The sequence below is a fragment of the Mastigoproctus giganteus genome, chromosome 1 (genome assembly GCF_048544385.1).
Source record: "Mastigoproctus giganteus isolate SK-2022 chromosome 1, ASM4854438v1, whole genome shotgun sequence".
Taxonomy (NCBI): domain Eukaryota; kingdom Metazoa; phylum Arthropoda; class Arachnida; order Uropygi; family Thelyphonidae; genus Mastigoproctus; species Mastigoproctus giganteus.
In genome coordinates this window covers 249,214,830-249,240,831 of record NC_143575.1, presented here as the reverse complement: position 1 = coordinate 249,240,831, position 26,002 = coordinate 249,214,830, and the positions used below count along the sequence as shown (strand labels likewise).

The following is a 26,002-nucleotide window of genomic DNA, read 5'->3' as shown; positions in this document are numbered from 1 at the left end:
TTTTGTTTGTTTAGAAATCGCGAAAATGATGGATAAACGCAAAAGAGTTGCGTTTTCAGTTAAACAAAAACTTAAAATTATTCAAAAGTTTGAAAACTGTGCATCTGTTAAATCTAAGGAATCGTTATAATAAGGATGTATCAAAATGGCCAGAAATTAACAAGTATTGCATGGAATTCAGATTTGTCAATAATAATATAGTAGCAATATGTTATTAGTCATTCCCGACTTACGCAAAATTTGACAAAGTAAGAAGTTCTGGAACGTATCTCTTACATATGTTGGGGACTTTTGTATTTTTGGATTAACCGGGAAATCGATTATCTGGGATTTGTTTTTTTTCCATATATCCCGGAAAATCGAGAGTCTACTGTGTGTGTGTGTGTGTGTGTGTGTGTGTGTGTGTGTGTGTGTGTGTGTGTGTGTGTGTGTGTACAGTGCTTTTTTTGTAAAAAAAAAAAAAAAAAAAATAGGTGCTGGTACTCATTCTTTGCTATCGGGAAAAATTGAAAATTAAAAGGATATGAAAAGTACTTGTAAGATATAAGATCTTACAAGTTAATTTAAATGATGATAGTGGGGTTGTCTTTGGCAAACTAAGATATTAATTAGAAAAAAAAAAAAAAAGTTAGATATAGTGAAAAATGTTACAAATTAAATGAAATAGAGATAGGGGGGTTGTTCGCAAGGTGAGATTAAATTAAGAGAAAATTAAATGAAGGGATGGCGTAAGCGTGAAAATAACTAGTAGCAGGCGGATAAACTTTCAGCTCCCCATATACAAAAACAAACAAGGACAGCAGGAATAGGTAGTGGGGGAGGGGGGGTCATTTGTGAATAGGCATGAAAAGGGTTGCTCGGGAGCAAACAATAGGTTGGGAGACCGGATTAGTTGAAGCGTTTCCTTTGATTGGTTACACCATCAGACTAAACAGGAAGTAGGTGCACTTCAAATGTTTGGTTTCAAATTAAGACTGGTGTCTGGCTGTTTGTGATGAAAGGTTTCTGATGCTTTAGAAGGCAAAGTGCAAAAATGGAAATGAGTTTTGTGGAGGTGGCCGGTCGACATCAAAGGGGCATACTGCCTGGGAAAAAAAAAATAAATAAAGATATTCAAAGGAGGTTGGATCGTGCGCTAAAGGGACAGCACAGGAATTTAATATTAGCGAATGAAACGGAACATAAATTTAAATAGAAAGGGGAAGATTGGTTGAAGTCCCAAACAGAGGCGGGCCAGTCAAAAGGTACGGTATGGAGTTCAGGGGAACAAAAAGGGAGAACGCAGGAAAGAAAGGGGAATCTCTTGAAAAACAAGGGAAAAGGAGTTTTGTGGAAAAGGTTGGAGGAGAAAAAAAAATTATGTAAGTCAGGCAGTGCAGAAATGTAGGGAGTAATAGAAAGGGGCTTAGACAGTAATGGGGAAAATAGTTAAAGTTAGGAGTAACGGGAAGGCCAAGGATGATAAGAAAAAGGGGTTATGAAAGACAGTTAAGTGTGCCAGGAAGGGTAATGACCTCTTGGAGCAAGATGCATCAGAATGACCTTTAGTAAAGGAGGAGTTGCGCATTCAAACAGAGAAAGGATGCCAGACCCATGCAGCCAAGTGTTCCAGAAATCTATCTGAAGCAGATACAGGAGAAAGCAGATGAAGGAGAGTCATAGAAGATAGCCAAAGATCGAAGCCTGAAACCCCCCCTGGAAAGGAAAGAAAAAAGGTGGAGCATTATATTAAGTACACTAAGTTAGCAAGAAGGACTGTTAGTGAAATAGTATAATAATTAATGAAAAGGGGTTAGTACTAGAAAGTAAAGAGACAAATTTCTCTCTGAAGTAGAAATACTAACAGAGTTTATTATGTTAAAGGGGGTTAGTGTATAATGGAAGGGAAACTAAGGAATGAATAGTAGATGAGATTGATATACCAGATATGTGTTAGGAAGGGTAGTAAACTTAGAAAGTTTTTGAATATGTTTTAAAGTTATAGACAAGTAAGTTATATGAGAAACTCTGAATGTAATTGTTTATTGATGAAGATTGTTGGTTTATCTGAATGACTAGTGACAAATAGAGACTTTAGGAAAGTTAAGACTGGTCTACAAGTATATTGTTTTTGGTTTTTTTTTAGGAGCATTAGCAACTAAGGCCATATTGCTCCGGGATATGCGGTGGTCATTCCCTGACTTTTCCGCATCCTCCGTATTTGGTGGTGACGGGCTCGAACCCCGGTCTAATCAAGAAGCGTGTGCTACGCACTGCTGCTCCTTCCCACCTGGCTACGGAGACGCCACAAGTATATTGTAACAGAGTGGTGAGAACACTGAGCATAATAACGAAAGTAGTATATTTGATTGTTAATATAAGAAACAGAATTGTATCCAGGAGTAATGAAGTGAGTATAGTGAATGTATAAGTGTTAAGAGTTAGAGTGAGAAGAATGAATCAGGTGTTTTCACACAATGGTAAACTCAGATTATCTAGTGAATGGAAATGTAATGGGAATGATTATGCAAGATACATCTGAGGCGACTTTGTATAATAGGACTGTATGTTTTCTTTTATTCAATTGTATATGATTTTATTACACACACAATTGTATATGTGTGTGTAATAAATTTCATGTTTTGTTTTCACTTGAGTCTTGTTAGTCTAATCAACACACGCCTTGCTTGCCTAATTAAGAGCTTGTTCTCCCGCAATTAGGTGAGAGAGTCCTGGTCTCTGATTAAGGGGAATCAATGGAAATCACCCTCAAGGGCTTGAGAATCTTCTGTGATATTTTCAGAGCATAGCAGTCAGGTGGCAAAAAAGTAGGGCCTTGTAGGTGTGAGGGCACCTAAGACAACCTGAGTTAAATGTATAATAAGACTAAAGGAGATGATAACAATAATAATAAAAAGATAGATAAAATAAAATAAAAGAAAAAAATCCCCCCACGATATTGTTACACCCTATGCTGACTTCTTTTCTTGCTCTTTGTATTGTTTGCTGAATGGTGTTTCCGAAGCATCCACGAATCAACATATTTTGCTGGATCGCAGCAGGTCAGTGGACGGCCCACAATTAAGAAACAGTAGTGAAGAAACTGTTTTTGTCTTCAACGAAGTGCTGGTTGGCGATCAGATTTATTACTGAAAATCCTCGTTCACATTCACTCGGTGAAATTGGTATTGAACTCAGAGCATTCATCAAATGCTTCAGTTCTTCGGAAACCTTATCAATTAGGTATCCACGAATTGCATTTAACTGTAATTGACAATTTTCTAACTTCATTTTCACCAAATGCCAACAATTCATGTTTAGAAGGTTTAATACCTTCGTTGTCCTTGTTTTCCTTCCCTCGTCATTGGTATTGTCACTAGTTCTTAAATTTAAATATTTTTTTTTTTTTTTTTTTTGAAACTGTCCAAAATATCGGTATCATTCGGATATTCAGGTAAAGTAAAGTGTAAACAGAGATAGGGAAAATTTTTGGAAAAATGTGGATAATGCACTTCCGCGAAATAACAGATGATTATTTATGGGGTAAAAGAAAATCACTTTCCTAATTCTCGAACGGGGCGCTTATAGTTGATTCACAAAGGTGTCCAACCTACGACCCGTGAGGAAAGTGAACTAAAACAGCATTTTAAATTTTATTATCAAAAAATTTTTCTCATTAAATGTTTTGTTCAGTAAATGTAATTGTGTATTGTACTTAATTAATTTTTTGAATATTTTCAGTTTTACTTTTACATGCAATAAGATATTGAAAATGTAACACACTAAAGAAACTAATTTTTTTGAATATGGCCCCGGTACTGGAAAAGGTTGGGCACCACAGCAGTAGGTGGGCCAGAGCCCACTGGGAATACCCCTTGATCTGCTCACTCTTGACCAGCGCGACTTCTCCGTATGTGGGACAGGTGGTCAGATAGGTTTTACCAGGTACCGCTAAGTTATACAATACTAATCACTTCAGCTCTCTTAATTCGCACAGCAGCACTAATTGCCTGAAGGCCAGAAATGCAAACAGGCCATACCAAGTTAATTCTCTCCTAATCCATTCGCTACATGAAAATTTTTTCCCTCAACCGAAACTATTTTAAATGTAACTTCCAAGGGGAATTCAAAATAATTAAACAGAGGTCCGACTGAGTAATTTAGAATTATAAAAATGGTTATACAGTTTTATATAGAAAATATCTTAACAATAGACAGTAAAAAATACAAATTTAGTTAAATCATTTTAAGCTTATTTGAATAGCAGGTAAACGTGTGAAAAAAGTTTACGGAATATTATAAATTTCGAAGTGCATTGCATCCAAATGTCACACATCACTGTTAATAAAGGTGCCGGTACGCCGTACCGTCACAAAAAAAGCACTGTGTGTGTGTGTGTGTGTGTGTGTGTGTATATATATATATATATATATATATATATATATATATATATATATATAGATCATTCCTGTGTAAGAGCTATATACTGTTTATTAGATCTTTGCAATAACAGGAAGCAATACACACATTGTGTCACTATTCCTCATAGTCATATGATTCATGGCCAAAAGGTGTCATACTTTCCCAGTGCTTGTGGTGATAAAAGCTGCAGCATTAAGTTAAACATAAAGGTTTGTCAAATCATAATTTTTAAATAAATAAAAACGCACAGTTACACTATTTCAATATTAATATTACATACAGTTTGAACAGTGGTAGTGGCTAGTCAGGATAGCAGTACCCAATGAGAGTAAAATTATGCAGCTCATTTGTCTTGAAATTGACAATTGGGATTCAACTCTTGGAAAAGTCTTCCACAGTGTTTTCAAATGTTTTGCTGGTTCAAGCGGGTTTATCAGGTGCCTTTCTCTGCCTATCTCATTTTCTTAGGAAAATGTGAATTGATCATTAATTGCAGAAACGAAGTCCTTCATTTTTGTTCTTTTTTTCAGTGAAGCTTGCAATTGCCATATGTATGACCAATGGGAAATTTTTCTGTTAAAATATATTACCTGTAGCCAAGGCCTTGTTATATTTGTACTCAACTGTACTGTATTTATAAACATTTGTATATGAGAGAGAGATAGAGAGTTTACATAAACCAGTAAATGTTAATGGTGTGTGGGAGAAAAATCAATCAGGTTATTAGTTATTCTTTTAAGCAGCCCATCAACTTTTAATGAAGTAAAATCAGTAAATATTCTGATTACAATGGCAGGATGCAACGAAGTAAACAAACAGTCAGGTATAGTAGATGTATTTTGTTGCATTATTAAAGCTGCAGATTAAAAGATTAGTTACACCTAAAGCATGGAAAAAGTAATCAAGATTTGAATATACATGTTTTGGTGAGATTCTTCTCAGTAGATTAATTTAGTCTTTTTGTTCTTAATCATGCTTATGAGCTATTAGTAGAATAAGCTTAAATGCTGTTGCAATTTGTGAATGTAGATACAATATCAAAATTTCAGCTCAGACTTCATAATTAATTTGAAAGCTTATTTGACAAGATTTTATAATTCAGAAATAACAATTCAAATTAATGTTGATTAACTTTCATTTACAATAATACATATAAAAATTAGAAGAAAACAATTAAAAAATTGAAAGGAGACGTTTCCAATGAAAATTTTTAAAAATAGTGAATCAAATAAATACAGTATTAATAAATCATATAAATATAAATAAAACACCTGAACTCACTTGTGCAGATGCATTTAAAAGCCCTCCAGTTAAACCCTCATTAACAGGATATGTTATTTCAGAACTATATTCAAATCCTAAAGGAATATACCCAGTCATGAAAAACCTATTAAAAATAAGCACTTCATTAAATCCTAATCTCAGCATATTATATGCTGAGATATTATATATTACATGCAGCAATCTCAAGCATCATTATATGGAAATAATTAATTTTTATAACAGTTTAAGTAATGTTGTCCTTTTTGGAAGAAAAGTATTTAGGGGGGAAAAAAAAAAAAAAAAAAACTGTGCTTTTCCAGTCAGAGACATGCCAGACCAACCTGACAACTCAACATAATGTTATACACTAGGAAGCATCATCTTGTAGGGTAAATAAAATTAAGCACATAACTCAATAATCTGCGCCAGATTATTCTTATGCTTAGCTATAGGCATAATTAGTCATAAGAATAGAAGAGTTAAAACACAAGGAAATGTCACAAAAAAATTAATTAATTAATTAATACCAAAATGTCATACATATGCCAATAGGAAAATACCATTTTTTAAAATTAATTTTATGCTAGATAAGCTAAATACAGCCACTCCCCGACTTTAGTAAGGGTTGTGTTCCATGGAACTCTACGTAAGTCGGAATTTCCCTAAATGCTTATGCAGCACTCGCAGATTTGATTGAAGCAAAAAAGAAATGTTCGACGAACATGTAAATAGAATTATTTATTCAATTTTTTTTTATCTCGTGCGCAGGAAAAATTACAAAGTGTACAAAATTACAAAAATTTCAAAATTATAAAATTACAAAAAGAGATGAGACAGGCATAACACAGCAAGTTTTACCTTTCGACCATTGTTGCCAGAATTAACTCTTCAGCTGATAAGCGTGCCGCAGCGGCATGCTTATCAGATGAGGGCTGTGGAAATTTAGAAGGGGTTTTTCCAACACATCACAAAATTTCTCCACAGCTGCAGAATCGGCATTGGCAACTTCACCACATACTTTAATTTTTTGGAAACCAGCACGATGCTTGAATCTATTAAACCACTCATTGCTTGCCATGAACTTGGCTTGGGGTTCACCGTACTCATCCTTAATATCTTCATAAATACTTGTTGCTTTTGCTTGAATGGCCAATGGACTCAAGGGGCACTTGCTTCTGAATCTGATTTTCAATCCATATTATTAATAGCTTTCCCATTTTCGATATAGCACCTGAACACTGTTTTGTGATCACTGTTGATCTTAAATGTGTAGATCCTTTAACATGTTTTTATACGTGCACTGTCCCTTAAAATAGTATTCGCTGTTGAAGGAGCGAGACCTAATTCCGTGCAATATGACAAATTTGGTCCTGCTTCAACATATATATACAGCAGACTCTCGTTACTTCTTAATCAATCATCTTCATTTCTAAATAAATTCTGTTTTGTTTCCTAGCACTGCCACCACTTGCACTTTCCGTTGGTCCCTTTCTCTCCACCATTTAATAAGTAAATAGGAATGAAGAGAATATTCTTAAAATTTGTTTATGTTTTTTATATTATTGAAGATTTCAGTGAAGGGGAACTCATTTCACCATAATACCATAACGTAAAAACCCACAGAATTCCAGTTATCAGCATTATCACAAATGCAATAAGATTACTACCCATTTATAATGGATTGCGCTAACAGAAAAGCCCAATAAACTGAAAAGTGCAAATTGTTTTTATTGTTTTATGGCAGTGACCTCTAGAAATGTGTTTTAGAAAAATATCACAAAAGTCTTCAAAATTGATTCTTATAATGGAACACATGATAATGATGAAAGTGTAGTGCAATTTCTATTATAAAATGATCTTTTAGAGAAATAAATAGCTTAGCTATATAGCAAAATTTTCAACTTCCGAGGTCTTAGAACAAATTACCAAAAAAAAAAACAAAAAACCCACCAGTGTTATTAGGTTCACATTACGATATTTTCACAATACTTCCATTTATTCCTATGGGATGCAAAATACGTTTCCACGGATTTTTTAAGTTTGCATCGGCTGGCTGGCAAAAACTTGCGTAAAGTCGAATTTCCGTATTACATAAGCCGGGGAGTGGCCATACAGTAAAATCCTCCTTGGAGCAATGTGAATCATTTCAACATACCAAATCATCATTTTGAGGAATACTGCTCAAAAAGTACTTTAAAAGAATCACTATTTGTTCAAATAAATTCTTAAATTAAAGAAAGTAATAATTTCTTTAATTGAATAATGAAACATGCTACAGTGCATTTCTTGAAGATAATTCAAATAATAATTCAGTTGACAACTGTATATTACAGTACTGCAAGTATTTTGCAACAAAATGGTTCCTTTTTTCTCTGGGATAAATAGCTTTAAAAAAATAAAGGTCAGGAGATCAGAGGTTGTGTTCTTGACTAAATGCTCAGGAGGCTCTAGTGATCAACTGGTTCTTCTTTGCTGCAAACTGCACTGAACACTGTCGAGGGTGGGGATGGATTATGTGGCACATTCTCCTCTCCAGCTGTGACATTGTTTCTGGCTGTCACATGAAACTGTTTTCTGTGCTACACTGGTAGACTGATCGTTTTCTGAACTACTGCTACGTGTAGAGTTAACTTGCAATTCTTGTAGGGTGGCTTGGCATCAGTTGACGGATCCGTCATGGTCACAATGGAAGAGAGTTATCCAGGAGCGGGGGAATGGTGACCCCATCAATGTTTCTGTTAACTGTTTTTTGGTAATTCTTTCATTATGGGAAATGTTTCAAGAAAGACCCTCCACTTTTTCTGGCGTGCAACATTCAGTACATTGGTATCTGAGATGAGGAAAGTGTGGTCCTCAGAGATGGTGTAATGTGCAACATTGCTTTTAGCATTAGCATAGGTACACGGTGCAAGAAAGCAAGCTTATACAGCATCAGCACAAAAAAAAAAAAAAAGCTCTGATTTCACCCCTCCATTCGTTCCGAATACCTGTCCAGCTCACCTTTAATTTATTTAGACTATCAGCTTCCACGACAAAAGATGGAAGTCTGTAACACCAATCAATCAACTACCCGCTGGCTAAAGGCAAACTTCCACACATCTATCCTACAACTGTCTTTCCTTAATTTGAATTTATGCCCTCTCAGGTGATTATTCTGAGCAAGAGGAAGAATCCCATCAGCATTGAGTATGCTCAAACCATTTAAGGCTTTATACACCTCAATCAGATCACCCTGCAGGTGCCTAAACTCCAAAACACTGTAATTTGCAAAACTTAAGCCTTTCTTCATGAGAGCACCCCTTTGTTCCGTTCACTAATCTTGTTGCCCTTCTCTGTACTCATTCCAACAGCTCTACATCCTTCTTAAAATTATGTCTCCAGACCTGTATACAGTACTCAAGGTGTGGCCTGACCATTACCTTATACAAGGGGATAATCACCTCCTTATCCCTGCTAGAAAAATTCCTGTATATCATTGACAAGTCATGATGAGCTACTCTTGCAGACTGTCTGCACTGCTCAGAAAACTTCATATCTACCTGCACAATTACCGCTAGGTCCTTTTCATTCTCTACCACTGTCAGTGTAGTACCACACAGTTGATACGTTACTCTGGGGTTACTACTTACCATATGTACATTTATCAATGTTAAATTTCATTTGCCATCTCTCAGTCATCTGCTCAACTTTTCTAGATCCTGTTGCAGCAGCATACTGTCATTAACAACTCTGCCAACCTTCGTATCATCTACAAACTTGGACATTAAGCCTGATATACCATCATCAATATCATTTATAAATAAAAACAACAATGGACCCAACACTGAACCCTGAGGGACTCCACTAATAACATTAGTCCACGATGAGCAGTGTCCATTGATTACCACTCTCTGTCTTCTCCCACTCAACCATCCCTTTATCCATAGCAACAATTTGCCTCCAATGCCACACTGCTCCAATTTGTGCAGCAGTCTTCCATGTGCAACAGTATCAAAAGCCTTTCTAAGATCCAATATATAATATCAAAGTTATTCCCTGCATCCAGTTCTTTTGTGACTGCATCATAGTATCCAATCAAATTGATCAGGCAAGACTTCCCCTTAACAAAACCATGCTGTGTCCAAGCTATAACCGAAGTCTTGTCTAAATGATCCTGCAGTGCTTCTTTAAACAGTGCCTCCTGTAATTTCCCTTGAACAGAAGTTAAACTAACAGGTCTATAATTACTTGTGCTGCCCTTCAATCCTCCTTTGTGAATTGGGGTCACATTTGCACGTCTCCAGTCCATTGGTACATCCACTAAGTCTAAGGAAGCTCTCGTAATTATGGCTAAGGGTTTTAAGTTACTTCCTTTGCTGCCTCCTTTAATATCTGGATAGATCACATCCACCCCAGGTGCCTTTCTTATGTTTATCTTCAACAATTTCTCCTCCACTTTCCTCTGTTATTACAAAATCATCTAGCTCCTGCCAGAGTTTAGTTCACCTCTGGCATTCCCCTCCCTGAATAACTCATGTGTGAATGTAGATGCAAAATACTCATTTAGTTTGTTAGCTACCCAAGCAGGATTATCAACAGTTGAACCTTAAATATCAAGTGGACCAATCTGATTCATCCCTTTCCTTCTGGAGTTTACATAGATAAAGAATTCTTTGCTGTTTTTCTTTGCATCCTTTGTCAAAGATTTCTCATAATCTGCCTTTGCTTGCCTAACCTCCTTTGTGACTTGGTTACAGACCAGCTTATATCTATCATAGGCTTCTGTGTCACCCATTAATTTATATGTATCCCATACATTTTTCTTCTGTGCCACATGTCTCATTAGTTCATCTGACATCCATTTAGGCCTAAACCTTGAACAATATTTCTTAGTTGGTATGTAAAGCCTAGTAGCTTCCAAAGAATGCTTCCCATTTCGAGTTTGCTGTTGGTAACTTCATCAGTTCGTCCCACCACAGAATTTAAATGATGTCTCAAACCTCCATAGTCGCCTTTACAAAAGCAAAAACCCTTCCCTTTACCCTTGATGGTAGTTACCTCTTTGAGTAAATCCCACTTCAGCACACTGTGATCATTTATCTGCAGATTCTTAATGCATGAAGAATCACTACTGATAATCAGATCAAGAGTATTACTCCCTCTAGTTGCCTCCTGAACATGCTAATGTAGAAAACAATCATCCAATAAATCCACAAAAGCCTTGCTAGTGTGTGAGTGACCAACCCACAAATTCCAGTCAGTATCCGGGAAATTAAAATCCCCCATTATATGACTCTCTGATTTACTCATCCACTCTATTTCCCTGTACAGTTTATTATACTCATCAGAGTTATTAGGCCTATAACACACTCAATTTTGATTTCCTAGTGTTTATGTCACACCAAACTGACTCGACACTGCACTGTCCAGCGATGTCGACTGGCTGTACCTCCTTGGATTTTGTGTTTCTTAACTAATAGCATAACCCCTGCTCCCATCCTATCCTGTCTATCCTTCCTGTACACATTGTACTCCCCAAATTCCAGTTCTGCATTACTTATATCTGTGTGACACCACATCTCTGATATCCCAACAATATCAGCCTTTGATGTTTTGACCAACACCTCAAATTCATCAAAGTTACTTACTAAACTCCTAGCACTGGTGTACATGCTAGTATACATACACCTGTTCCTATTCTTAGCTACCCTAAACCAACACCTGTGTTTACTTATACCACAATGACTCCCAGCAGTCTCTGAAATCCCCTGCATCTTGTTTTCCAGGCTGCTGCTCATTCCAATAGAAGCTGTGCAAGAATCACTTTCACCTCTGCCAGCGGCTACTGTTAATCTATTAATCCATGTATCCCCCCGCCTCCCCAATCTAGCAGTTTTCCGAACCACCTAACACTGCCTCGATAGCATCAGCAATTTGAATTATATTTGGAATTTACAAATTCAGAATAATGAACATCATTCTGAATATGTAACTTCTGAAATGTTTGCCCCATGTAATAACTACAGTCAAGCCTGTAAACATTTTTCTCTCATTTGTTGGATGATGGGAGGAGGGAAGTCAAATATTTGTTTTAGGTTCATATATACCCTTTAAAATGAAAATTAACTTTTTTTTTTTTTTTTGCTAACCTATTGATGATATCCCTATCCCAAGATGGAAGGGGAAGATAATTTAGGGCTGGTCCAAGAGATCTATTCTCAATCTTAGTGCTCCAGTCTTCAGATGTCTTTGGGTAAAAGAAACATCTTAGTTGCTGGCCTAATAAATAGGTTCTACTGTATTTAACATAAAACTAAAATATCTATGTCACATATGTGTATGTATAAAAAGTTTGTCAGATGCTATTTTAGCAGTTAAGAGAATGAGTTGGAAAATCAGCACATTTCAAATATTTTTTTATATGTTGGTAAAACAGGTAATTTTTATTTTTTGTTACCTTCTGAAGCTATCCAAATATCTGTTCTGTTAGTTTTAGTGCAGAAAATTTGCTGAATTCACTTACAACTTACATGCTATGTTGGTGAAACAATTTTTTTTTTTTTTTTTTTTAATACTAGGAAACCCAACTAGATATGCAACTGGGTAGTGATAACTGCCTAGTTTTACACAACTTGCTTGTCAATCATTTTGATGCATAATTTCATTCACTGAAGTTATAAATTCACATTTGTGAGTTCTGCCCCATCCACTTAATGATTCTGGCCGAAAGTAGATTGGTATTAAAAGTTTTCTAAGTAAAATTTTTAGAAACTGGCAATTTTGTGGTTGTCAGCTTGAGATGTCTACTGTTATATATTAACCATTGGGATATGATATTTACCAATAGGAAATGTGTCTGGATGGTGTACAAGGAATGTTGAAAGAATTATGCAGCAATCAAGGGTCAGCATAATGATATGAAAATGGGAACCAGTTTAATACACGAAGGAAAATTGTTACGTTTAACAATTTTTTGGAGGAAGAGGATATAATTACCCATAATTAGATCTCCTTCCCCAAAAAATTTAACAATAACAATTTTCCTTTGTGCATTAAACTGATTTCCATTTTCATGTTATCATTATGCTGCATAATTCTTTCAACATTCCTTGTATATTTTAAAAATACAGTGGATTTATTGTGTTCTCTTTGGGATACTGCTTATCACATTAACTGTGTGTTCACATTAACTTCGTGCATGCACGAAGAGGTTTTTAATCAACTTGGATGAAAAATCAGTTATTTTTGTCAAGCAACCTCTGCCAGTGGCTGACTAATTCAGCCACAGTGAGAAGAAAGCTGTGCCTCCCCAATCCAGATTGACTTAATCCTGTAATTTTTGCATCCAGTTCATAAAGGTCACAGATATTACTAGTAGCAATCATGTTAATTGATAACAATAACCGAACAAAGAATGCAATTATTCAGCATTGTTCATTTATTGATGCAGAATGGAAACATTAGATAAAAAAAGGTGGAAATGGACAAATGAAATCAAACAATATGAAATACTTTGACCATCCACTATTTCTTTGAGAATTTCATCAGTAAAAATGAAACTGTCAATGTTTCTGGAAATCCATACAAACCATTGACCCTTTAATTCTTGATTAAAATCAAGAATTAAAGGGTCAATGCACTACTGTAAAACAGACTGGTGGAAGTACAGATACAGTGCTTTCTTTTACAGAGTATTATTATTATTATTATTATTATTATTAATAGCCATATGGTGCAAGGAAGCCAGAGGCTTATTCTGCACAAGAAAAAAAAAAAATTCCCAAGAGTAATTAATGACACTAACAATGATATATTGAGGATTTAGTGTCAAACAAAGTTAACTACAAAATCATTTTGTAGTGAATGCTGTTTGACACTAAACCAGGGATCCCCAACCCACGGCCCGTGGGTTGGGGATCCAGCCCGCCAGATGATTTCATCCAGCCCGAAAGACTATTTCATCTGCTTTGTGAAATTTATTCTATAGAAATCTTTTTTGGTTGCTACATATCGTATATAAGGATATTTTTAATCAAAATATAATGTAAATGCGTCCAAATATAATTTTGTTTCTTGCGATGTCAGAAATCCCAACAGTGCGAGTGCCCAAGGCTATAAGTTTATAGCCTTGAGTATTTCCGGCAAACACGAGTTGTCAAAAAGTGAAATAGTAAAGTTAAAATAAGCACCTGTTAAAACAATTGCTAAACACTAATCTAAATATTAATCAAGTAAGTATTAGTGAAAGAATTGTATGCAATGCATTCTTTGCAGTTTGCAATGTAAAGACGAGTACGCATATTAACCTTTCTCCTGGTTAGCTATTCTCATCTGAATGAGAATAGCTGACCAGGAGAAAGTTGTTGTGCATGATAAATTGCTGTGCATGTAATTGCTGCACCGATTATCACGCACAACAATTTATTAGTGCTATTTGTATAAATGCATATTATTTTTAATTTTATTTAACTTTGAATTTTTAATTTTAATTTTAGCGAATCAAGATGTCAAGGAAAAGAAAAATTGATTCCGAATGTTGTGTCTTCAATGAACTTTGGTCGATTAATTATTTTTTTATAAGGGACAATAACCGATGTACCTGCCTTATATGTAAGGAAGCAGTTTCTGTGTTGAAAGAATATAATTTGAAATGGCATTATACGACAAAACCTGCCTCAACTTACGATAAACTTCAAGGAGAGTTGCAAAAGAAGAAATTACAAGAGCTGAGCTTCGATTTCAAGAGGCAACAACAACAGATGACATGTTTCACTAATCAGAATTTAAATTTAATTAGAGCTAGTTTGCGAGCATCTCAAATCACTGCTGAAGAAGGGAGGGCTTTTACTGATGGCGTGTGTGTGAAAAGAGTGTGTCTATCAATTGCAGAAGATATATGCCCTGATCAAGTTAAGCACTTCGCTGCTATAAGTTTATCAGCGTCAACTTTAGCAAGAAGAATTGAAGACTTGTCTGCTAATGTTAAAGATCAGCTGAAACAAAAAGTTACAGATTTTATAAATTTTTCGATTGCAATTGATGAAAGTGAAGATATTACCAACACAACACAGTTACTCATTTGCATATGCAGTATAAATCAAAATTTTGAAGTCACAGAAGAACTGGCTGCATTTGAAAGCTTGAAGAATAGAATCTCTGGTGAAAACATATTTTATAGTGTATCAAAAAGTGTTTGAAGACCTGCAGCTTGATTGGGAATTGTTGACAGCAATTACGACTGATGGTGCAAAGAATATGATTGGAAAAAATATTGGTTTCATCGGCCATGTTAATAAATATGTTGATTCCAAAAACAACGAAAGACCTATGCAATTTCATTGTGTTATTCACCAGAAATCGTTGTGTGTAAATTTTTGTCTTCGAACTCAATCATGTCGACTATAATTAGCATCGTGAATTTTATATGCAAAAATGGCCTGAACCATCGTCAGTTTAAATTTTTCTTGGAGGAAATCGAAAGTGAATATGGTGATTTGTTGTATCATACAGAGGTGCGATGGTTGAGTCGCGGTAATGTGTTAAAAAGATTTTTTCAACTCAGAACCGAAATAGACATATTCATGAACGAAAAATTAAAACCGGTCCTAGAATTAACACTCTAAATGGTTATGGGAACTTGCATTTTTAACAGATATTTGTGAACATTTGAATACATTGAATAAAAAACTTCCAAGTCACAATCTACTTGTTTGTTTGTTTGTTTGTTATTTGGTTTTTAGGGGAATTAGCAACTAAGGCCATATTGCTCCGGGAATATGCGGTGGTCAATCCCTGACCTTTCCGCATCCTCCGTATTTGGTGGTGACGGGCTGAAACCCCGGTCTAATCAAGAAGCACGTGCTATGCACTGCTGCTCCTTCCCACCTGGCTACGGAGGTGCCCGATCTACTTGTAAATGACTTGTTCTACAATATTAAAGCATTTCAGACAAAATTAGAATTATTTAAAAATCAAATTGAACAAAATAATTTTTCCCATTTTTTGTGTTGTGAAAGTTTATATAATAATATGCCCAATTGTGATTTTTCTACCAACAATTTTGTCCGAAATCTTGAATTATTGATGGACGCATTTGTTGATTTCGAAAACAATAGAAAATTATTTACATTATTTCAGAATCCATTTGATGTAAATGTTCCACAAATAGATAAAGATCTACAATTAGAAATCATAGATCTTCAAAGTAACGATAACCTGAAAACATTAACTTTTATAAAACTTTGACAGAAAACGAATTTCCAGAATTAAAAAAATTAGCAAGAAGAATAATTTTTATTTTTGGTAGCACTTACCTATGTGAACAAACATATTCAAAAATGAAATTTATAAAATCCAAACATCGATCAAGAATGACAGATGAACATTTGCAAGACTTTTTCAGATTGGGAACTTCTACTATTAAACCTAACATTTCAATTACTGCTAAATCAAAACAGCTACAAACATCTCATTGATTTGCTATTTCTGTAATATCAAATGTGATTATAATAATAAAAATTGTGATTTTTAATATGACTAAGTCTTTATTTACAATAAATATTCCTTGTTTATAATTTTTTATAGTTTTTCTATCTTGTACACCCCGTTTGACCTGGTGAAGTCGCTAAAATTGCGTTTTTTGGTTTACAGTGTTTTTAGTCATCAAAATTGCACCGACTCCGGCCTGCCATTTGTTATGAATTTTCTATGTGGCCCTCCGATGAAAAAGGTTGGGGACCCCTGCACTAAACCCTTGATATGAATTATACAAGGCAATAGCATTAACTCAATATGTCTGAGTTCAAGAACAAATCAGGATGTTACATAATTACTTCTACTGCATCATTTTTCCTGTGTATTAATATACACAGTGTGGCAATTGGAAAACAAGACTAATGTTATGAAATGAGTGCTGGTTCTGCCATCTACTCGAAGTAAACATAAAATGAGAATGATTTTTCCGAGTCAAGATCAGCAAAAACTGATGCCATTTCAGAACATATGAGCTGAACTGCACATCTTTCTGTGTCTGTGTTGTGGAGCACCAACAGAACAAAGAGCAAACACCAAGTTTTGTATTTGACTGGGCAAAAATGCCATGGAAATGTTTCAAATGATGAAGCAGATGTATGGAGAGAACTGTTTCATGCACATGTGTTCGAGTAGCATAAACATTTTGCCTATGGAAGAGAATCACTGGTAGATGAACATCCACACCCATAATATACAGCTCGAATGCCAGAGTTGATTGAAAAAGTGCAGGGAAACCATTACCAATGTGCAATGCTCCAAATGATTTCAGAAAAACTGTCAGTTAATAAGGGAACTGCTCGAAGAATAATAACCCAGGATTTGAAGACAACGAAGGTCTGAGTACAGTTTGTTCCACATTTATTAACGATGGATGCAGGTGTATGGAGAGAACTGTCTCATGCATGTGTGTTCGAATAGCATAAACATTTCGCCTGTGGAGAGAATCACTGGAAGACAAACATCTCCATCCATAAAAAACAGTTCGAATGCCAGAGTTGATTGAAAAGGTGCGGAAAATCATTACCAATGTGCAATGGGCCGAACAATTTCAGAAGAATTGTCTGTTAATAAAGAAACCATTCAACAAATAACAATCCAGGATTTGAAGACAAAGGTCTAGGTGCAGTTTATTCCACATTCGTTAATAGAGTGTCAGTGACAAGTATGAATTGAACACCGCAGAGAGCTCAGAGGCTGCTAAAAGCAAATCCAACTTTCTGAATTTGATCATTACAGGTGATGAGACATGATGTTTTCAGTACAACCCCCGCAACAAAGCGAAAAGTGCAGAGTGGAAGTCGGAAAACTCTCCCAAAGTCAAAAAATCAAAACCATGCTTATCACTTTCTACGATAGCAAGGAACATGCACAAGGAGTTCATGTTCAATTGCCAAAGTGTTACTGCTGCCTACTATCAGGAGATTTGAAATGTCTTTTGGAGAGAATCTATCATGTGTGGTCTCAGTATGGAGAAGGTTGCAGTTGGTTCCTCTTGCACAACAACACACCAGGCCACAAGGCTCTCATTTTTTTGGGAGTTTTTGGCTAGCAAAAAAAAGTCTGTGTACTGTTACACCCACCCTATTCACCATACTTAGCCCCATGCAACTTTTTTTTTTTTTTTTTGTTCCCAAACCTCACAAGCACCACCCGAAAATGTTTATTTTCGTAGCCTTCCACCAGTTGCTTCGTTTGCTTTGAGATCATTGCATGTAGTGTGTGGATGCGGGAGGAAGTTACTTTGAATAAATCAAGGTTAGTTTACACACATGGGATCATTACTTAATAAAAGTGATTAACATTAACATTATATTCATGATCACAATAAGCAGAGTACACTGTATATATTTCTAAAATACTAAATAAGTCTACATTTTTAAATACAGTAAAATCTCGTTAATACAAACTCGTTTTATACAAAGTACTGGTTTATATGAAGCACATACCATTCCCCTGCGAAAGGAGAGGCTTTTCTATGTAAATATATTTCTTTATTATAAAATTTGGTTAATATGGTTTGAGCATGCTCAATGCTGATGGGATTCTTCCTCTAGCTCAGAGAAAAATCACCTGAGAGGGCATAAATTCAAATTGAGGAAAGATAGATGTAGGATAGACGCAGTGCGGAAATTTGCCTTTGGCCAGCGGGTGGTTGGTTGGTGGAACAGACTTCCATCCCTTGTAGTGGAGGTTGATAGCCTAAATAAGTTTAAGGCTCAACTGGACAGATATTTTGAACGAACAGAGGGGTGAAGTGGAAGTGGTTTTTTTTTTTTTTTTTTGGCTGATGCTGCATAAGCTTGCTTTCTTGCATCAAATGCCTCTACTAATGCTAATGCTAATATGTATTACAAAGTTCTTTTTCACCTCGTGAGAAATATTGTTATTTTGTACGTTTAATACAAATCTTGGCAGAGCTGTCCGATTATTGACCCTATTATTGCCTTCTGTGGTACTACACTCAGGGAGATGGAGAATGAAAAAGACCTGGGGTAATTGTGTAGTCAGATATGAAGTTCTCTGAGCAGTGCAGATGGGCTGCCAGAGCAGGTCATGGAGTTTTGTCAATGAAGTTTTAAATGAGAAAAAGATCAAGAGTGTTGGCTGTGTGGTTAGGATTGTCTAGTATTCTGGTAATAAACAAACAGCTCTGTGAGGTCTTTAGTAATAGCAATACCTGCAGAATCTTCACCAGCTGGGTCCATGTAATTAAAAAACTGAACATTAAAATTGTCAAGAAATCTGGAAAGTATGGGCTTAGCACACCCAGGGTCCTGAGCTGGCTATCATCATTCTTCTTTTTTTGGTGATTCTCTACTACTTCTGACTCTCTCTCTCTCTCAGGGTAACTCAAATTTTTTTGGCTGGTGCAGCATAAGCCTTGGGCTTCCTTGTACCATATGGCTAATAATAATCCTCACTGTTAGGAAAGTTAGACTGGAGAAAGCAGAGTTTCAAAGAAAGGAAGTAAAAGAATTGCAAGTGATTAGTGGAGTTGGAGAATGATAGTTAAGTGAAGATTTGTAGCGAGGAAAGCAAAGTGTGGCAACTATAAGGTACTCAGCATTGTTATAACTATAATGTTACAATGGATATATATCATTATAAGAATAATTATTACTGTCACACAGTTTTTTTTATGTAATGTTTCTAACAGCATCCTTCTGTTCTCCTCACTAATTTTATTGTCTTCCCATTTTTACTTAAATTTATTCAAATTACCCACTAACACAACATCAGATGGAACTCTTTTTTTACCAAAGCCAATTTCCACCAGCTAAAAGTAAATTTCTGCCCATCTATCCTGCAACTGTCATACCCCAGTTTAAATTTATGCACCCTTATGTGTGTCATCTAAGAAAGAGTAAGGATGCCATCAGCATCTTTAGCTTACCTGATCAATTTAAAGCCTCAAACACCTTGATTTGATCTCCTCGCAGGTGCCTAGTCTCCAGACACTACAATTTGCAGAAACGAAGCCTTTTTTGGTAACAGCATCCTTCTGTTCTCCTCACTAATTTTGTTGTCTTCCCATTTCAGCAGATCCATATCCTTCCTAAAAGGATACTCCCAGACCTATATGCAGAACTCACAATGTAGCCTAACCATTGTCTTATACAATGATCACCTCCTTATCCCTGCTAGCAAAATTCCTGTATATCATCGAGAAAACCCCATAAGTTGTCCTGGCAGCCTGTCTGCACTGCTCAAAGAACTTCATATCTGACTGCACAGTAACCAACAGGTTGTTTTTTATTCTCCAATACTCTGAATGTGGTGCTACAGTCCAGGTAGTGGAGAATATTAAACTTCAACTGCCACTCGCAGTCGAGGTGCGCCAAGTCCGGCACACCACGGTACACACTCGGCATACCGTGTCTTAAATAAGGCCTCACAATGAGGAGCAGTTCGCCTCGACCCCGCTCCGCTCTCCAACTCGTGGTGCGGAAGAATGCTTCGACTTCGAAAGAAATCTCGGCGCTCGGGCGCATAGGCAGCAAACTCAATAAATAGAAATTCGAATCCAGAACGCCGCCCGATCAGCACTTCGGCCGAAACAGGCGACTGGATCTGCTGTGTAGACCAACGGGCACTACTTCGCGAACGGAACGAGAGGCATAGAGGAGAGGTGTAACACATGGCAGGGGTTCACAGGTACGCTGCACTTTACAAGAGCCGATTAGCCATCATCGATATCGATCAGCCCACACGTATTTTTCGTCATACGTTTCCATTACTTCTCTTATCGGTCAGTATCTGCTTTATTCGCCCTCGTTTCTGGGGGCTTCTCTTCGAACACCCAGCGATTTTAGGGTGACGAAGACATCGGACCGCCGTGCACTTCTCAGCTACTAGCCTATTTGCCTAATTTGTTTTGTCTAAATCTTGTTGCATAGCATTACCTGATTACTGTTGCATTACCTGCTTACTGTCATTAACAATTCTGCTAACCTTTGTATCATCTGCAAACTTAAATATTAAGCTTGATATAGCTTCATCAATATCATTAATAAATACCGAACATAATAATGGGCCCAACATCAAACCATAGGGGACACCACTAATAACATTTGTCCAAGAAAAACAGTGTCTGTTAATAACCAGTGTCTTCTCCCACTCAATCATTCTTTTGTCTATAAAAGTGACTTGCTCTTAATGCCACACTGCTCCAATTCATATAGCAATTTTTTATGTGCAATGGTATCAATGTTTTTCTGAAATCTAATAAGTATATGAGGTCAAAATTATTTTTTCATCCAGTTCCTTTGTGACTGTATCACAGGGTTAACAGCCTTTATAATGATAAATCTAAACTGACAAAAATGAGGATACACTGTTAGGTTATAATAAAGAAACAGGGCAGAGACAAACACATAATGATATGATGGCAAACATGTTCATAAACAGATTGGGATGCTTGCAGGCACCTGCGTGACTCACAAGTTTCTGGTTTTCCCCATCTCACTGTGGTTCCAGTCAAATTTTTTTCATTTGTAAAACTGAGGGTTTACTGTGTAAAGTTTACAAAATGTAGAAACTATTTGCCACTTATCCCTCAGGGCAGAATTTAAAGGTTAAGAACAGATGGTGAAAATCTTTCTACAATATATTAATAGGAATGTTTATATTTTCAAGCATAATTTATATGTTTACCAAATAATATTTATATGTTAAAATAAAAATGACTACAGTGCATACAGTTTAATTACTTCTACAAGACTATAAAACATTTTGTGATTTGAAGAAATAAAGAGAAACTTACCCTAACCAAAAAGATATTAAGTACACCAACCATAACTTATTCATGTGCAGAATAAATGTAAAAGCTGCCATAAAAACTGCTGACATTACATAGACTACGAGAGTAGTTTCTCTGAAAAATAAAGTTGCTTTTATTAATGTTAAGAATGCAGTTTGGAGTAATGTTTTTATATTTATTAGCAATATCTTAATGAGACTCTTGATAAATGAAGTTGTGGTAGCATGTTTATTATACAAATATTTTGTACCCAGGTAGCCCTGATACAAAATCAAAGGAATAAATTTCATTAATGCCCCTCTGAGTCTAAATTTAACCAGATGTTTCTGAAAATGCAATCTAAGATATTTTCCCTTTATCACAAGTTTTGTAATGAATGCATTAAAACATTACATAACATGATAGATACTTCAAATACACATATAGTTATAGTTACCATGATAGATACTTGTTGTAGAAAGATGTTGGTATTTCAACACAGTAGTTGAAACTGCATTGAAATATCTCCCTACAATTCTACAGTACTGTAATGTGTAAAATGCCATCCAGTTTTAGGGGTTAAAGGTACCCCTAAACACATAACTGTTACACATAACAGTTATGTGTTTAAATGGAAGTTTTATTTCCATACCTTGTTTGACTGTTCACACTTAGGCAAAGTACATTATTCAGTATTTTGCAGATTTTTAAACATACAGTGGATTCACCTTCTCAGGTGATGCTACACAAGTTAAAAAGATATTACAAACTTAGGCAGAGTTGTGGATAATGGTAATTGTATCTAAGATAAACATAACCCCAACCTTGCGAGTACTTCTCAGTCTTTAGTGGGAACAGAATGATACTCATGATCAAAAATCAGATCCAATAAAGGAAATCAATTTTATTTGACTAGACAACTAAGAATTTTGATTACTCACGAGCAAGCTGGGATAATCAAAATTCTTGCAATTATGAAAGGATACTTAAAAATGTCTTAGGGGCTTAGAGGGGAACAGGTATCCTGTGTGTTATCAGACACTCAGCCTAAAACACTGATGGATCCAATATCTCTCTGTTACAGAAGATTTAGGAGAAGTCCGGTTGGCCTGCCTCCCTAAAATCCACTCGTGCACACCTTCTCGATGGTAAGCCCTGTTACGTCACTTAGGTGGCAACGAACGTGTAGAGTGGTTCTCTTCAAGATGCCTGGTCAGCATGAAGAGGAAAAGACCAACCCCTCCAGCAATATGAAAGCACGACGAAACAAATGGCCCTCAGTCCCCAGCAGCTTTCACTCTCCCTCTTACGGCAGCGAGAGGATTAGAGTGGAAGCAGAGGGTGCTAAGAATCTCTGGGTACGACCAGGCTGCCATGCACGGAAACTGAACTTGGCCTGTTATAACGTAAGAACACTCATCGGTGAAGACAGGATATTAGAGCTGGAAAAGGAATTAGAAAATGTGAATTGGAATATCATCGGTTTGGCTGAAACAAGAAGAAGAAATGAATCACTTATAAGTTTATCAAGTGGAAATCTGCTGTACACCAATGGAAACAGTGAAAGGAGTGAAGGTGGAATTGGGTTTCTGGTCCATAAAGATTTTAAAAACAACATTTTGGAATTCAAAAGTACATCACCAAGAGTGTCAAGACTAATACTCAAGGTTTCTAAGAGATACAAGCTAAAGATTATAATGATTTATGCACCAACATCGAGCCATGATGATGAAGAGGTTGAAGAAATGTACACTGAAATTGAGAGTCTTCTAGATGAGCAGAAAACCCACTACACTATTATTATGGGAGACTTCAATGCTAAGGTTGGAAAAAGACAAAACAGCACAGAAAGGGGAACTATAGGAAATTTTGGAATTGGTGAAAGAAATGAAAGACTTGTGGAATTTGCAGAATCTCAAGGACTGTCAGTAATGAACACTTTTTTCAAGAAAAGGGTGAACAGAAAGTGGACATGGAAGAGTCCAAATGGATTAACTACTAATGAAATCGACTTCATCCTCACTAATAGAAGATATATTGTGAATGATGTCACCGTCCTGAATAAGGTAAATGTTGGAAGTGATCACAGAATGGTAAGATGTACACTTGATATAGATGTAGGAAAGGAAAGGAAAAAACTGACTCGAGTAAATAATACAAAGGTCTTTGAGATAACAGAAGAGGAGAAAAAGCAGTATGTACTGGAACTTAAGAACAAGTTTGAGCTTCTGCAGACTGCTGAGGACCAAGATATCGACGAGGAATATTACAACTTTTTGAAAGTGATAAAGCCCAAGAAACCTATAGGGAAAAAGAAATCCAAAGAAGAAAAAATTAGTCAAGAAACACTTGTCATGATGAACCGAAGACGACAAATGAAAAGCAAGAAAAACACTGACAGGGAGAAAATTGAGTATACTGAGTTATGCAAAGCCATTAGAAAGAGACTCAGAGAGGACATAAGAAGATTTAACACAAGAAAAGTAGAACAAGCATTAAGGGAAAACAAAGGATTTAAATCAGCAGCCATGAGCAGTAATACAGAAAGACAAATGATACTGAAACTGAAGAATAGCGATGGTGTACTTATAAACAGCAGAGAAGGCATAATTCAAATAGCAGAAGACTACTATAGAGAATTATACAAGGAGCAGGGGAATGATGCCAGCAGTGGGGAAGATGGATTGCAAAGTAGCAACACATACGACATACCCAATATTCTTCCTGATGAGGTAGAACATGCATTGAAGAAAATGAAGAATCAGAAAGCCCCGGGGGAAGATGAAGTTACTGTAGAGTTGTTAAAATTGGGAGGAAGAGACATAACACAAAAACTGGCAAGGCTCTTCACAAAGTGCATTAGAAAAGGTGTGACGCCTAAGCAGTGGAATAATGCAATCATAGTTTTGCTGCATAAGAAAGGAGATAAATCAAAAATTGGAAATTATAGACCAATTAGCTTGTTATCCCACATCTACAAGTTGTTCACAAGGGTCATTACTAACAGATTAGAAAGAATACTGGATGAGAATCAACCGAAAGAGCAAGCTGGCTTTAGGACAGGATTCTCAACTATGGATCACCTTCATGTAATATCACAGCTAATGGAGAAAGCAAATGAATATAAAACACCATTATGCCTGGCATTTGTGGATTATGAAAAGGCATTTGACTCCATACAGCATAAGGCAATGTTTCGGGCACTGGAAAGACAAGGCATTGATACCCCATATATTATGATTTTGAAGAAAATATACGAGAGTGCTACCTCCTTTATTAGACTAGACAAAGACAGTAGGAAATTTAAAATTGAGAAAGGAGTTCGACAAGGAGACACAATATCTCCGAAGCTGTTTACTGCTGCCCTTGAGGAAGCTTTCAGAAGATTAGACTGGTCGCAGAAAGGAGTCAATGTGAACGGAGAGTACCTAAACCATTTGCGATTTGCAGATGACATTGTGGTCATAAGCCATGATCCCAAAGAATTAGAGGAAAATCTTAATCAGTTATGCACAGCTAGTAAGGATTTTGGACTAAAGACGAATATGGCTAAAACAAAAGTAATGATGAACAAGTATGCCACAGAAAGGGAAATAATGATTGAAGGAGCAGTAATTGAAAAGGTGGAGTCATATACTTATCTGGGACAAGTTATTAGCTGTAATAATGATAAATGGCTGGAAGTCAAGAGAAGAATAAATTTTGGATGGATAGCATTCAGGAAATATAGTCACATACTGAAGAGCAATATCCCAGTTTGTCTGAAACGTAAAATAATGGACCAATGTATACTCCCCACCATGACTTATGGAAGTGAAACTTGGGCACTCACCAAAAGAATGGAAGAGAAGCTGAGAACCACACAGCGAAGAATGGAATGAATCATATTGGGAATAAGACTGTTAGATAAGAAGAGAAACACATGGATTAGGCAACAAACTCAAGTAAAGGACATTCTTATCAAAACTAAAGAACTAAAATGGTCTTGGGCAGGACACATAGCTCGAAGACATGATGACAGATGGACTAAGAAAATAACAGAATGGTATCCAAGAGGAGCTAGAAGAAAACCTGGAAGACAAAGGTGGAGATGGATAGATGAAATTCATGAGTTTGTGGGTAGTAAATGGATGTCCAGTGCTCAAAACAGAAGCAACTGGAAAGTTGCTGGAGAGGCCTTCATCCTGCAGTGGATTGAAAATGGCTGATGATGATGATGACTTAAAAATGTCCAGAATTTGTTCTTCTTGAAAGTAATACTATTCCATGTCAATTTGGTACCTGTGCACATGCACACGAGCACACAAAATTGTGTGAAAGTGTACTAACATGATTTGAGCAAAAAAGCGAAGGATTTGAAGCAGATTCAGAGAAGAGAAACAAGACTAATCAGAGGTACAAAAGGGTACCTTTGCCAAGAAAAAAAAAAAAAAAAAAAGAGTATACTGCAGCATCTGGAAACTAGGAATTTGTGATGCTGATGACATCCTTACTCTTTCCCAAATGACATGCATAAGAGAATAAACTGGAAAAAGGATGGTTATATGGCAGACATGTGAAAATTTTTTCAGAAAGACAGTAAATGAT

General features: G+C 36.2%; 1 protein-coding gene across 1 annotated transcript in view; it reads right to left on the bottom strand.

Annotated features, from left to right (window-relative positions):
* LOC150091742 (choline/ethanolamine transporter flvcr2a-like) overlaps positions 1–26,002 on the bottom strand; it is a 129,228-nt gene that overhangs the window by 11,742 nt on the left and 91,484 nt on the right. The window contains exons 8-9 of the mRNA XM_090376798.1: positions 21,440–21,550; positions 5,683–5,788 (exon numbers count right to left, since the gene is read on the bottom strand). Coding sequence (XP_090232924.1) covers positions 5,683–5,788; positions 21,440–21,550 — 217 coding nt within the window. The remainder of the gene's footprint in view (positions 1–5,682; positions 5,789–21,439; positions 21,551–26,002) is intronic.